Source organism: Mastomys coucha, unplaced genomic scaffold, assembly GCF_008632895.1.
Source record: "Mastomys coucha isolate ucsf_1 unplaced genomic scaffold, UCSF_Mcou_1 pScaffold20, whole genome shotgun sequence".
Taxonomy (NCBI): Eukaryota; Metazoa; Chordata; class Mammalia; order Rodentia; family Muridae; genus Mastomys; species Mastomys coucha.
In genome coordinates this window covers 8,379,777-8,395,913 of record NW_022196903.1, presented here as the reverse complement: position 1 = coordinate 8,395,913, position 16,137 = coordinate 8,379,777, and the positions used below count along the sequence as shown (strand labels likewise).

Below are 16,137 nucleotides of genomic sequence, written 5' to 3'. Positions count from 1 at the left end.
AAAAAAAAGAAATACGTAAACTTGTATATTCACAATGTCAATATGATTTTATAACAATTTTTGAACAACATAAAAGATAACTTTATGATGTTTGTTGAGGTTACCATATAGTTTGTCTAGGTATGCTAGGACAGGCCTAAATCTCAAATATAATAGTAGGGATTGACCACAGATTATGCTTAACATCAGTACCTAGTTTCATTCTGTCTAAAAAGATCTCTTTCCTGTTTCTCATTTCCGTTCTCAGCTCAGCTTCGTTTTATTAGTAGATTTTAATTTTGAGTAAAGATGCTCTATGTAGAACACTACTGTAAGCTAAAAAATGTAGGTATGAAGTATATATTTTGGTGTTTCTCTTCCTTCACTAGCATAGCAGCTGTCTCTCTCCAGCTACATTGATCCCTTGCCTAGGAATCCCAAAAGTCCTGCCTCTATCTCTCTGCCCAGCCATTAGCCATCAGCAAGTTTATTTACCAATCAAAACCAACTAGGGAAAGGGTTGCCTCAGTTTCTTATGTGTTGACGTGCAGATTCTCATGCAATTTGGGGGACCAGATTAACATAATACAGGCGGCATTAGATCAAATCCATAACAGTCTAGAGCTTAAAGCTTCAGTGTGCTACAGAGACTATGACTGAATACATATGATCTCATAGAATCAAAGCAGCATGCATCTCCACACAGATGAGGGAGCTGGTCATAATGTCCCACTCAATCTGCGGTGCTTTGGGGGAATTGCTAATTGCCAGATAAGAGAGAGTCAGTTTCTTCAATGACCTATTTCCTGAAAGGCTACTCGTGCTTCGATAGTTGGCCCTACATCCTGATATCACTAGACTCATGGGATGTGAAAAGAACCACACATGAAGTTGGGAGGAAAAGGTGGTGGGTGACTGACGTAGAGAAGGAGTCTTGGAAGAGGGAATAGGTGGTGTTTATGAAAATACATTACATGTATGCATGAAATATTCAAACTGTTCAAATAAAAGCTTCGTTGTGAATGTGACGCAGTTGTGGCCAAGGGATAAGATAACAGATTACCTGGCATGGCAGGAGAAAGTGCTGGGTATCATTAGGGATTCTCAGAAATTGTGCTGAGTCAGTCATTACAGTGCCTCTAAAGATTAAGGGATACTGCTTGGGTTGAACAATGTGCTTAGAAGGGGAAAACATCCCACAAATCCTTCTTCCTAAGAAAATCATGATGAGTGAACTAGTTGATACAAGGTAAAGTCAACTGTACACATGAAGGTCATTTTGTTAACCCCTTTGGTTTATATTCTAGCAATCAGAAACCCATCCCTCAAGCCAGGGCATCCATTGCAATAGTATTGTTGGCACAAACACCCAATTGCTGCAAAACGATATTTTTCTGAGTGTGAAAAATTGGAAACTATCAGATAAGATGTAGAACTAGGATACTTCTTAACTATCAGCTTCAGTTTCAAAGTTTTCTGTCATTCCACAGGACAGAAGAAAATAATAGGAAAGTAGACAGATGTCACAATAAAAATTACCCCTCAATTTAAGAAAAGCTCAGTTTAACAGAAAAAAGGGAGTCATTATTATTTCAAAAATTATAAAATATTAACTGCCTTATTCAAAATAATGATTTTCTACCCTCTTTACCACCAACATATCTGCCTATTAATCATATTGCCTAGTGGTATATATGTCAAACTCCACAGCTAGTAATAGCAGTATTTCGGAAATCAGAGTCATAAAGCTAGAATGAGCCCTGTTACCTCAGTTGTAATTCTAATGAACCTCTCCTTCTAGTGAAGAAGTCTAATGATTTAAGACCTTACATACTAGTGGCTATTAACACATAAATGCATTTTGAAGTAGTAGCTATTAAAATGTTAGCACATTTTCAATTGACTTCTGATTTTCTGTCTCATTTTTCAAATATGCGACTGAGTGTTCAGTATAACGACACTCCTTTCTTTCAACAAGAGAAAATTAGCCAGGGTTTGTTTGTGTAATGATTGTCAAGAGTGGTCTAGTCAGTAACCTTCCTCCCCTCAATGTCTAATGCAACACTTACGATTTTTACAAATTGATCCAGGACTGCGGATGGATTCTACAGCAAATCACAGAAACATTTGTAATTCAGGATCACAGTTTGCAATAAAGTCAGAGTCTAAACTTGTATCACCCTTCTCTTTCTACCCTTTTCTCACCATTTCCTTGCTTCTCTTTGTTCTTCATTAACAGTAATACTTTCCCTTTCTCTGGTCTTGTGTTTATCTCATTTCATTCATTCATCAAATATTAACTAAATGTTGTGTTAGTAGCTTGTCTCATCCCTGTGTGTAAAATCTGTCACAAAACAACTTGAAGGGTAGAATTAATTCTCTGGGCTCACAGGTTTAGGGATTTCAGCCCATGCTCCTTTATTCCACTGCTCCGAGGCTGATTGTGAGCCTAGATGCCACATCACGAGGAAAGAGGGGCTGTTCACTTCATGGTGGACAGGAAGCAGGGAAGAACTGCAGATAGCTTACAGCCCCAAAGACATGCCTTTCCCCAGGTCACACAGGTCCTCAGTCCAGATACCATCTCCTAACGTAGCTTCCCCTGCTGGGGACTAATCATTCAGGCATAAGCCTGTGGAGGAGCATTTCCTATTCAAATGATAAATGTTAGTTTTTTAATAACATCTAAATTTTCTGGGCAAAAAGAGAGGGTATTTTTATACTATAAAGCAAGAGGTTCTTTAGCTGGAGACTCACAGAAGCTGCTGATGACCTTGAGGCAGTTTGATACACCTTCTTACTTCTGTACATGCTCTGTCTTGTCTCCACTCTTCCCTTTTCCCATATGGCCATCTTAAGGCTCACTCAAAAGCATTCATAGGCATATCAGTGAGTTGGTTTGTGAAAACATTGACACATACTATAGCCATCTACCACTGTTTGTAAATCTTCATTGTACATTAATATTATAAAACTCACTTATAAGAAGATACTGTATTTTCAGTAATGATTTGATTTCTATGTCTATGCTTCTAAAAATTAAAAAAATATTTTATTTGGGGATTTATGTATCTGTTTATATGTTTATATTTTTCTATACTTTTAACATTTCACCATACCAACCATATCTTTTTTTCATTTCATTTTCAATTAAGAGTTAATAAAAAAATAGTGTGATTTTTATTGAATACCTGTCTTTTTTTAATCACTCACATTTAAATGGACTTAATAGAGATAAACTTTTGGTGGTCATGTGATTCCCAGGAGAAGAAGTGGACAGACAGCTATGCAGAGATGCAATCTTTCCTATCCCTGTGGCCTGTGATGCTCCATGCCCAAAGGACTGTGTGCTCAGTGCATGGTCCACGTGGTCCTCCTGTTCACATACCTGCTCTGGGAAAACCACCGAAGGGAAACAGATCCGAGCTCGGTCCATTCTGGCCTATGCAAGTGAAGAAGGTAAGGCCTCCATCCTCAGATGTGACTTTCTTCTGGAAATTGATGGCCATTTATATTGTGTAGCCTATAGAAGATGACATTTTATGAAAATGATTTGATAGAAATCCAGCAGTGAATGATATTTAATATCTCTCTATGTGGTTTGATTCTATTCTTAATAATTAATCTTGAAAATGGATCTTTAATAGAGGACAAAGCATTTTTTAAAAGCATTTGCTTTTTTCCCCAGGTTCACCTAATAATTCAGGTTTTTTCTCCTCCAAAGTGTACAAAGGATAAACAAAGAAACAAAAAACAATACATCAAGAAATGAGTTCAAAAAAACCCAAACATTTTCATTGTTTTTCTTCTATTTCAGTAGTTGATTTTATCCTTTGACACTGTAATGTCTCAGAAAATTATCACGTATATGTACTAAGAATGTTTTTATTTATTTATTTTTTATTGTATATTTTCTTTATTTATGTTTCAAGTGTTATCCCTTTTCCCGGTTTCCCCTTCAGAAACCTCCTGCCCCATTCCCCTCCCCTTGCTCACCCAATCCCTCTTCCCCCCCCCACCCCCCCGCATTCCCCTATACTGGGCCATCAAGCATTCACAGGGCCAAGGGATTCTCCTCCCATTAATATCTGACAAGACCATCCTTTGCTACATACATGGCTGGAGCCATGGGTACCTTCATGTGTACTCATTGGTTGGTGGTTTAGTCCTTAGGAGCTCTAGGAGGTACTGGTTGGTTGATATTGTGATATGTATCAAATACTAACTATGACTTTTTTCCTTTAAAATATTCAAGACCTTTCAGTGTGAACTGTCCCTTTCAGTGTGATATGATATTGATAAAGCTCCAAATCTTCTTATGGGGTTGGAAACCCCTTCAGCTCCTTTCTCTAACTCCTCCTTTGGGGACCTCATGCTCAGTCCAATGGTTATTTTAACTTTTAACATGGCTATTGCTTGTCTGACATTATGTATGTCTTCTACCATTCATATTATTGAGCACAAGCTCTGAGATCCACACGACTCCAACTTGGATTCACCCTAAGGGTGGATAAGGCATGTTTGTCACAAATCACATCTCCCATACAAGCTTTATTTCCAAGAAATGCAGACACTAGTCTCCTCTAAGATGCTCTGCAAATGCTAATCTGTCCTCCGTGTGACTGAGTGACGCAATGTCACACTCTTGTCTTTCTGCTAAGTTGGAGAGGTGAGGGAAGAACACAGGAGCCAAATTCTTTCACACCAATGCTCACTCTCTTTCAGGAATGAGTTTGTGGCCCTGCAGCATCCCACATGGACCTTTATTCACATTTAGGACTGAAAGATCACAATTTCTCTTTACAGTAAGCATACACACCTATGAATCCCTGAAATTAATTGTTTTTTGATGGTTTTTTGTGCCCCTTTTTGTTGTTGTTTTCAAGTGTTTTGGTGATAATAGCTCCTAGTATTATTTAATCATATTTACTATTACTTAACATAATAACTATGAATATTATGTAATTACCTTGGCTTTAATACAAAAGTACAACATATAACATATAATAAGTAATTCTTTGGGAAAATTCTTAATTTCTATAGTGTCCTCAAGTATTTCCCACTACAAATATACTACAAGGAAAATAGAAAGCTTAAAAAAAAGATAGAAACTTTAGAGAAAAAAATTACTTTTCTGTGTTCTCAAGAACAGTCCTGGCTTGAATAGACTGTCTTTAGACTTCAAACTCCATCAGCTCAGATTACATCTTGGGTTTCATTAAAATTAGATCTGTGGTCACCCTGCTTCCTGTAAACCCATTATACTCGGCAGACATTTGCTCTGTGACTAGTAATGAGTGACTTTTCACCCCCTGAGCCACATAGCAAGGATTTTGCTGAGTCTGCAAAACTGCAGCAGATCATTATGTCTGTAGATGGGACAGTTCACACTGAAAGGTCTTGAATGTTTTAAAGGCATAAAGTCATAGTAAGTATTTGATACATATCACCCACTTAATTTCAAAGGGTGGGACTTCAATAATTTTTAATTAAGTCTAGTAGCTGCATCATAAGCCAGTCACCCTGGCCAGCTGTAGATGTTTGTGTAGTATCCTGTAAGTGCATGGATCTAAATGAGAAGAAAGCAGACTGGAATTTCTGTGAATACCTTACTCTGTGTCGCCATCAGTGACATTTACAAAAACCAGTGTGATTGTGAGACACCTAAGGAAGATCTCATCTGCATAAATGACTTTAGCACCTATTATTTGCTGGAGATGAAAATAACATTTTATTTTATGGGAAATGAGATTGTTACAATACTGAATTTTTCAAAGTGGTTCCTATTTTCTTTTTGAGAAAACTACATCTATCGAAATCTTAAATTATGTTTTCTTATCAATGATATTTCACACAAGTAGATATCTTATTAGTCTACTAAAATTAGTGCTTGGAATGTGTCACAGATTATTTTTATGGAAAACACTGTGATAATTTTATAGAAAATCACAAAGTAAAATTGAGGCATAGTATTTAGACATGAGATTATATAATTTTCTATAAATATCCATGCCCAGGGCAAGTGCATGGGTATGGTAGTCCTTGTAATGCAGCAAAACATCAGGCATGTGTGCTAGGGATTGGAACACAGCTTTGTGGCCTGCCTGGGAGCTATATTCCCTGTCCTAGGTCTTGGCTTCTAATTCTATTTTATGATAACCATAACTTACTGAAATTCTAGGCTATAAGATAGCCTTATCTTCAAAGAATCTTAACAACAAAACAAAATAGAAACCTTTAGAAGGAAAATTATATTTTGTGACTTGTCAAACAAACAGTATCCCATAACTTCAATAGATTATATTCAGAAAAATAGAAAGATTATCTAGGAAACTTATTAAGTGTAGCTATGTCAAGAAGACAAGGGACCTAACCTTTAGCCATTTTTTCTGGTCATTAACATAAATGAAGGCTAAATACGGCAAGAGTTGTGGCTAGTCAAGAGGTACACATAATTAAACCCTTGACTAGACTTTAATCTGGTTTATAATGATCCCAGTCTGCTTTGGTAAGATCCTGAAAAAGCCCTTATTTTGAGAAGTCCCACACCATCCAGAGATGATAGCTTTTATTTATGTGGCATACTTTCTGCCCTTGAATAATTGCTTCCAGTTAGGGAGAGGCAGTCTCATCTCTGTGTGTCCCATCTGGAAGGAATCATCCTCTAGTAAGAGGAGCTAGAAAGATGGTTCGGCAGTTAAGATTACTTACTACTCTTCCAGAGGATCAGAGTTCCTGGCATCCATGTTGGACAGTTCATAACTACCTGTAACTCGAGCTCTAGAGAAATTGAAACTCCCCCCGTCCCCCACCACAGGCACCAACACACACAATGGCATGCACACACACACACAGGCACACACACATAAATTAAAAAGAGATAAGTCTTTAAAAGAAAGAAATGTTGCTTAATCTAGTGATGCAAGTAATTGTGAGTAATGTAGCAACTCAAACTCTCATCTCAATGTTCTGCAATAACAATATGCCATCACTTTTGTCAGAGTCGCACACATAGAATCTTACAAAGCATCAGAAAATTGTTATATAATTTAAAATGGTTAACATGAAATTCTTAGAATTGCCTATAAAAATTAGGAAAGTAGAGATGAAACATTTCCAATTAAAGGAGACAAAAATTAACAAGACACCTAAATGTGATACTTGATTCTCAATTAAGTCCTTATTTGGGGATAGTTGGAAGTTTGGGTAGGGCTGAGGTTACTAGATGTGTTTATGTATGAGGACATGTCTTACTCATAGGAAATGTACACCAAATTGTCTAGAGTACTGAATCTGAAATTTCATCAGTTTCTTACAAATGGGTGAGGAAAATAATTCTGTGCTACAATTATGAAGTTAATTCAAAAGAATTTAAAAAAAATAAAAGAATGAAAATAGCTTGTTTATATTTTCTTTCCATACAATATTAGATAACATTATACAGCATAGTATCAGCAATACACAAAAAAATCTATAAAGCTATTCATAATGAAATATCATTAGGAAACCGAATCACAAGTGGAAGCACCTAGATGTTAATATAGGAAAAAGTTGAATTCTTTAACTTAAACTAGGTAAAGGAAGAGGTTGCTGAAGAGAGCTTTGTGGGGAAGTGTTTGCCCTGCAGACATGAGGGCCATTCCCAACACTCATGAAAATGAGTCTAGATGTTGGGGAGTGTGCCAGTATTCCCAGAGATAAGGCACCAGAGCCAGATGGATGTCATGGCCTCCTGGAAGGCCAGCATCACCCAAGCATTGAGCATCATCAGTCTTAGTGAAAGCTTGTCACAAACATGAGATGGACTGCTCTGGAGTTGACCCCTGGCTTCCACAATCACATGCACCTGCACACACATGAACAAAGATGGACGGACAGACATACAGACAGACACTTGAAAAGGGACATGAGACCATCCAGGGGTCAGACTTTTACTTCTTGTCTTCCTTTCCTTCTCTTTCTTTCTTTCTTTCTTTCTTTCTTTCTTTCTTTCTTTCTTTCTTTCTTTCTTTCTGTTTTTTGTTTTGTTTTGTTTTGTTTTGTTTTTTTGAGACAGGGTTTCTCTGTATAGCCCTGGCTGTCCTGGAACTCACTCTGTAGACCAGGCTGGCCTTGAACTCAGAAATCTGCCTGCCTCTACCTCCCAAGTGCTGGGATTAAAGGTGTGCTCCACCACTGCCCAGCTTACTTCTTGTTTTCTACTTACATAGCATTAAAACAAACTTCATTTATAAAACTAACAATGATGTATCCTCTCTAGTGAACAGTGAGAAAATATTTGTTTGCGAAGTTGAAAATGACCTGATATAACTTCCTTAGCCAAATGTCAGTGTGCCTTTTTATCTGTCATGTGCAGAGAATAGATGCAGATTGAAACAGAATTATGCCAATTTTCTCAAATAATTAGAAGCCTTCAGAAATCATACTTTACAGTGAAAAACTTGGAAGAAGTAATAGTTCTATTTTTTGAACTGTAATATTTTCATGTTTTACAGTTTAGTGATTTTGATTATTAGAATCACAGAGCAGCTGTGTTTCTTAGAGAATTAAAAAAAATCCCCCACATATCCAGGATGTGTAGATATGAACATCACTTGGTGTCTAAGTAGATGGTAGCACTTCCACATCCCTTTGCTTCAGAGGATGTGAGAAAGCTGCACAATAAGAACGCTTCCTCCTATTTCTGCTAATGATCTTTAGAATTTAGTTTCCTTAACCTACGTCCTGGACACATGCATCTTGACGACAGCAGTGGCTGGCCAAGGGAGGGCTTAAGCTGCAAGAGAAGGCAACAGTAGAAGCACAGACGTCATTTCTTCCTAAGGTACACCCCATCCTCTTCCTTACATTGCATCCATTTACTTTCTCATATGAATGCTACACTCTGACTGACATATCAACATGACCTTCCCAAGGTCATACCTGGGTGAGTTCTTTCGCATTTATTTTTACTTTTGCTTAGATAAAATCATCTCTACTTTCTTACCTCAGAAACTTTGTGTTTAGAATTCCAGCTCTTCTTAGGACATCTGGATGCCTCATTCTTCCGGAACTTTCAAGTCTCTAAAATGCAATGAATCTTACTTCTTTCAATTTGTATCACATTACATCTTAACATAATTCTAACATTCCATGTAGAATTTTCCTCTCGTGTATGCTTGTCTCACTCACGCTACCCCTCCTACTTCTTTTCCTCAACAATCACAAAATCCTTGACTGTAGTGAACTACTTCTAATCCTTCTTGTGTCCTGTGAAATACGACACTTAAATGTTGTACATTATATTCCATATCCAGATATCTAGTTACCATATTGAATAGGGCTCTTTTTAAATCTATCCTACCAGTTTTAAATACATCAATACCAGAAACAGCAATTCCATGACACTGACAATATGCATTATAAGAAAGCTTTTGCAAGACTGATGTGGGTAGGAATAGTTATGTTTTATTTGATATATTCTGATTTTTCTGTGTATATATAGAGAGCATACGTGTGTGGTATATGTACACAGGTATTTGCACATAATTTGATTTTTTTCTGTGTACATACAGCATATGTGTGTGTGGTTTTTTGTGTGAATGTGTAAGGTTGTGCATGTACATGGAAGCCTAAAGAGGATGCCAGATCTCCTGCACTATCACTGTTTTTATGTGCTTGAGATGGTCTCTTGATAAAGCTGGGCTGATGGCCAGGCAGCCGTAGCCATCCTCTTGTCTCTATTTCTTGCCTCACAGTGCTGAAGTTGCCGAATCATTCAGCCAAATGCAATATTTTATAGCAGTTCTGTAATCTGAATTCAAGCCCTCACATTGACAGCAAGTACCATACCTACTGAGTCATCGCCCTAGCCCAATGCATACCATTTTAATACAGCAGTTTTTTCTAATAGATGATACATTCATATGTACACAAAAGCTTGTTTCTTTCCTTTTATTGAAAATAGATTTTTCTCAACCTTTGCTTCTCTCAGTTCCTCCCCCCCTCCAAGGTTTATTTATGGAATGGAATTTCTTTCACATCCTGTAAAGTCTTTCCTGTTGCCACAATGATAAAAGGTCTAAGTAGCAGTTTGAGTGTAAAGCATTTTACATATAAGAGGACATTTTCACACTTATTACTAATTTTGTCATAGTTCACATTTTCCATGACTGTGGAAATGCTCCCAAAAGGAATATTATATCTTCCCATAAATAATAGATATTTTCAACATTATATTTATCAGTTTTTCTAACATAAAATTGTTCCCCAACCAATGCAGTGATGCTACAATGACCACGTCTCCAAACTAGACTTTCAAACTTGCAATATTGTAATAATTAAGACCACACTGGGGCTTACCCGTGTGAGGATGCTACATCAGATTCAAACTGCTGATGTGGCTTTAATGTGGATTAGGGCGAGAAAATAAATAGCCTTTATGTCTATAAACTCAACAGCTATCTTGCAGTTTCTCGACATGTTATGCTGATGGTGTAGAAGTTTGTTTTTTTTTTTCTCTTATCATTTTTCCTCTAAAGCCAACCAGTCAATTCAAGTGTCAAAAGCAATTCAGAACTTTAAAATCAGTTTCAACAGGATACTTATTCTTACAATGAGAATGGTGTAGGTACAGAAATGTAATGCTTGATCAGCAATTTTACTATTATATAAAGGAACTAATAAATAATTGTATATAATCACATATAATATATATAATTTTATAGCATATAATAATGTATGCATGATTAGGTGCATTTGTTAATATTGAATACATCCAACACCCAGAGGAAGGATCTCTAGGCATACTCGCTTATTTCTCCCCAATCCAATTAGCATGGTTTAGAATCCAGTGTACTCAATTCCTAACTTTCCCTGCCAGGGCTGCCAGAGTCACCCAGCTGTATGATAGCAGACAGAATATGAGGTGTGACAGATGTCTTTACCTTTATGAAGCAGGGACACTAATCAAAATGTTCAGTACACGCTAGTCTGATATTAGAACCACATTCAACAGTGCATAAATGAGTCTCAATAGTTATTAACAAACTGTCAATTGATTAAACTTCTGATCAGAGGGAAGTCTGCACATGTAGCTCTATCATCCCTGGAGAGCATCTCTGGTGTTGCCACCAGAATCAAAGCATCAATGAAGTAAGTAATGAATTCATAGCGCCCGCCTTTAACAATACATCTCTTTCTATTTTCACCATCAGTTAAAAGAATGCATGATCTTCCTAAATTCCTTATTAATACAGTGGCCACATCATTTCATATATTGAATAATTTTTATTCATATGACAGTTGTAAATTCAAATTAAGACTCCACCTCTCAAGTTCATACAATAAATGAGTTCAGAATGTTAACCTTCATATCACAGTGCACTTATTAAAGATGTGTCTGTCTTACCTTTATCATCCTCAGCACTATTTCTTTGTCCCTTGACTGCATTCTTGAAATGCAGCAGCTAAGCAAAAATTATGGCATACTTGCCACCACTTATAATGATAGTGAGAGCTGTTCTTCTGGCTGGACGTAACAGTCTCAGATACCCAAAAGAGGGGACAATCAAAACTAGCTAAGTAACACTTGAGAAAAAAAGGAAATGCTAGTCATTTGATTAAGGTTTCTTATACATCTTGTGGTGCAGTTTAGAATCCAGCAGGAAAGGGGATGTGTCTCCTTGACAGAAGAGTTGCCTATGATGTGAAGAAGGTCATGGATTCCTTAATGCCAGGACTAATAGGAAAAGAATGTAACAGCACCAAAATGGACAGGCAGGTATTATTATCCTGGAAGAGAATTCTGTCAATTACAATGGATAACTTTTTTATTTGTCATATGCATGGGCTGGTGCAGGTAGATTACATGTGAGTGCTGTCCTAAGGCACTGAATCTCTTGGAGCTGGAGTTATAGACAGGTGGTAGCTGCTTGATATAGGGACTGAGAACCAAATTTGGATCTTCTGCAACATCAGTATATGCTCTTAATGGCTGAAATATCTCTCCAGGTCCTTGGATAAATCTTTATAAAATACCTATGTTAGGTGTATAAGATGGCTAAGTCGGTAAAGGCAGTTACCCCCAAGTCTGATGATCCCAGTTCAATCTGGGACCCATATGATGAAAAGAGAGAGCTGACCCTCATGATGTTGCCTTTGACCCGCCCACATACCATGGCATGTGCATGCCCCTACCCTATATACTCATACACACACACACACACACACACACACACACACACACACACACAAGTAAATGTAATAGTTTTAATTAAAAATATCTGCTATCACCAATACCTTTGATGTCACATATGATAAAACTATAAAGAATACAAATTTTAACATGAATGAGTTAGAACTGACTGAAGTGATCTTAACTCTGAATAGAGAAGTTTAAAACTATCTTTTCTCGTAAAGTTTGCAAAATCACAATACAAAACAAACAAACATGGACTTAAGTCGTAGGATGCTGTTTAAATAAGTATACAAAAATTAGCATTAAGCAGAAGTTATTGTTTAATAGTTTAAATTTAAACCATTTCTTATTCTTTGGAACACATAAAATGAGGGTGAACTGCACAGCCAATAACATCATAAACTTGAACAAATCTTACTATCCTATCGCTTTTTCATTAATGCTCCAGAAGATCCTAAGCTTTTACTCAGCTTTAACAGACTCACTTGCTATCACCCTAAATGCTAATACATTCAACTAAGCAGTATTTAAAACCTTGGTTTAAGTCTTTCAGTTTAGAAGATGGCACTTGCAAACTCATTCAGACATTCTTATCCATGGCCTGAAGTTGTCTGTTGCTTGTGGTTAACAATACTGTGGGCTTCCGTGCACCTGATGTTGGGTTTTTCTCAAGAACAACAGCTTTTCCTTCAGGTCCTGGATTTTCTTCGATATCTAATATGCATATTGTATGCTTTGCATCTTAAGCTAGATCCAGCAAAAGAGTAATCTGTCTTTTTGTAGAAGTGTGCTGGTTCCATGTTATGTATTTCCTAAGTGGCAAGCATCATTGTTCTCAGCCCTGCAAGTTCCTGGGAACAGAGAATGGTGAGGTTCTTGTTGGCGTTCTGACTAATCTGTTATCATTATCTATTTTTTGTAGGTGGAGTTCACTGCCCTAACAGCAGTGCTTTGCAAGAGGTGCGCAGCTGCAATGAGCATCCCTGCACTGTGTACCACTGGCAAACTGGTCCCTGGGGTCAATGTATAGAGGACACATCGGTGTCATCCTTCAATACGACCATGACATGGAATGGAGAAGCCTCATGTTCTGTGGGCATGCAGACACGAAAAGTCATCTGTGTACGAGTCAACGTGGGCCAAGTGGGACCCAAAAAGTAAGGACTTGAGAATGGCGGTGGTAAATCCTGTGGTCAGTCATGCAAAGGACTGGTTACGCTTTGCTTGCTTTATTAAATGGGGCCTTCTGATGTTTGTCATACCTGTCCTCATAAGACGATTTGTTTGCTTTCAGTGTCAATTGCTGATAAGGCTGTAACTACTTCCGAGTCTTTTACCTAGGATCCATAAATTCTGTAGAAACCTTTCTATCTGGTCCCCACTTCCAATTCTCGTGTAGCACAGTCTGCTGTTATTACACTATTGAGGTAAAGAAAGAAGTGCGTGCTCTAGGCTTGTCTGATCAATAATGACAGGATACAAAGTCCTAGCCATGGAGGTCATCTGTGACCTCCTGTATATCCCTAGGCTTGGATGCTGACAGTCTATTTAAGTGAGTAAAAGCCATCTATAATCTGCCTTTCATTTGCCCACACAATGCTATAACTCTGGTAGTAAGGCCAAACATCTTTCTGTGGTAAAAAGGAGTAACCATTTACATTCAACAGAGAGCCTTGGGACAAGATAGCTGTTATGATAAGTAGAAAACCCATCAGTTTCATATGCATTAAGAAGATGGTAACAAGGAGAATAATTTTCTAGTGGAAAGGAGATTAAAAAACAGACTTGAAGTGTTAAGAGCACCTTATGATAATGATAAGCAAAAATAAGCAATGGTATAAAGGGGATAATCAATTCTTAGAAAAAATTAATACTTTTTCTAAAAAGATCCTTTTGAGGGGAAACATCCTATTTAGTTTTTGAAACAGCATAACTTTCTTAGTAATTCAAATGCCCTTAGCCACATGGAGCCTAGGTCTAAGGGTAGCCTTGTCTTTTCCAAATTATTAGCTTTGATTTTCAAAGTCAGCTGAAAATATAATGAAAAGTACTCTGATGTAGTCACTCAGTAAACTTTGGGAAATGATGTTTAAGAATGAAAAACACTTCCTTTGCTATTTTCTTTAGTAACTTTAGCTCTGTAGCATATAAAGCATCCAGGTTACTCTCTCTTCCTCTTATCCTCTTTTAGCAACTCCACAATCCCATTACATACCCTTCTCCCTATCTAAACTTTTCCAGACACATGATTTTCCATTTTGTTTTAGGAAATTTTCCAAGGGGATGAGAATAATTTATCTGATATATGGAAAACCCCAGGGGTACAAACAAGAGACCCATTAAGCACTTTTATCTGGCTAGCATTCCAGATATTAGAGATATTTAGCTCCATGGTGTAATTATTCATATCATTTGATATTATAGAATATATTAGAAAAGAGACTATTCTTCACACTTCATATGGTAACCCCCCAAACCAATATGTTAATGGAAATTACACTCAGGTTGTTATTAATTTGACTCAGGAAATTAATTTGCAATATATTAAAATGCAATGGTGCTAGCAGCAGCAGGGGTGAAAGTTCTACATCCTGGAGGATCCTGGTTCTTGCTGAGATAAGAACAGAGATAGAAGTGCTCACTAGAGCAGAGAGGATGAAGAATATTATACTGATTTGTAATAGGCTTCCTCTATCTGTTTGCAGGCTAATGGCCTTTCAAAAGTTGCAACTTAGAGCTACTACAAAATAAAATTCTGTCCTGGGGTGAAGGGTATGTATGTGAACAAGGACCTCTGTATAAAAGATCTGATGGATCCAATCTCATGAGGTCATTCAATAAGAAGTGTGTCCTGATGCATCATATCAGACCAACACTGTAATCCAGAACAAACCTAATATGTGGATATAGCTGTTTTTCAATGATCTAGATACACCCGTAGATTTGTTAAATCATGTCAGTTTCCTTTGCCCTTAAAACTGTAGGAAATTAAATCAAACACATTTAAGTTCAAAAGAAAATGTTATTGCCCTTCTCCTTAAGTACTAGGTTAAATTCAGTGAATGCTTTCCAATGAAAATCATTTGAAACAAAAATGCAAATAGGAACCTTGTTTTAAACTCTTCTTAATAAAATAGATTACTAGGAGATGGCAAAATCAATGTTATTGATCTTATCTATCCTCCCAAGTAACAAACTTCAACTCCCATCACATCTGTTTAATTTGACCTTGAATAAGATTGGGAGGAGGGAGAAATCAATTCTTTGATTTAAACCACACATGCTAAATACAAACAGTTCCAGGGAACAGCAGCATGTTGACTGAAACAATTGCCTCACCAAAGGAAGTCGGAATTCATTTTATTGGATGCAGTCTAGGCTGTATAATTTATCTTTGTGTGTTCATTTAGTGACTTTGTTGTTGGTAATTTTGCTCTCCACAGTTAGCCAAGTATCTTGCTGTGGCTATTTCAAACTAAAAGAATATGTGGAGGGTCAATGACAACACTGTAAATTCCATTGATTTATTTTGGGCTACATATTTGAAGAGCATACAGTTGAGTAATGGCCTCCTGTTGTTAAAGTTATAAAATGCCTCATTTAAAAGAATTGCTTTCAATAATAATTACTGACCAGTAGCTCCATAATCCCAAAAGAATTCTTTGGATGTTTTCAAATTAAATTATAAGTCCAAGACTGGACTTATAAGACTATATTTTATAAGACTAAATTTTATAATTTTATAAGACTATAAAATTCTAAATTTTATAATCACGTCAATTTCTGTGATTCATACTTAAATATTTTTCCTGCCTAATGTTTTAAAGAGTCACATTGATACAATAGAAAAGAGCATTATATTTGTGTGTGAGAAAGGACATAATTACGGAATATGTTGAAAATGAAGTATCAATAAATACTATAAAATTATTGGAAACAAATGGTGTTAACTATTTTGTTCACAACTTAGTTCACTAAAG

General features: G+C 36.8%; 1 protein-coding gene across 1 annotated transcript in view; it reads left to right on the top strand.

Moving 5' to 3' along the window:
- The window catches only part of Thsd7a (thrombospondin type 1 domain containing 7A), a 380,717-nt gene that overhangs the window by 277,913 nt on the left and 86,667 nt on the right, over positions 1-16,137 (top strand). Inside the window, exons 7-8 of the mRNA XM_031381188.1 lie at positions 3,244-3,438; positions 13,080-13,314. Coding sequence (XP_031237048.1) covers positions 3,244-3,438; positions 13,080-13,314 — 430 coding nt within the window. The remainder of the gene's footprint in view (positions 1-3,243; positions 3,439-13,079; positions 13,315-16,137) is intronic.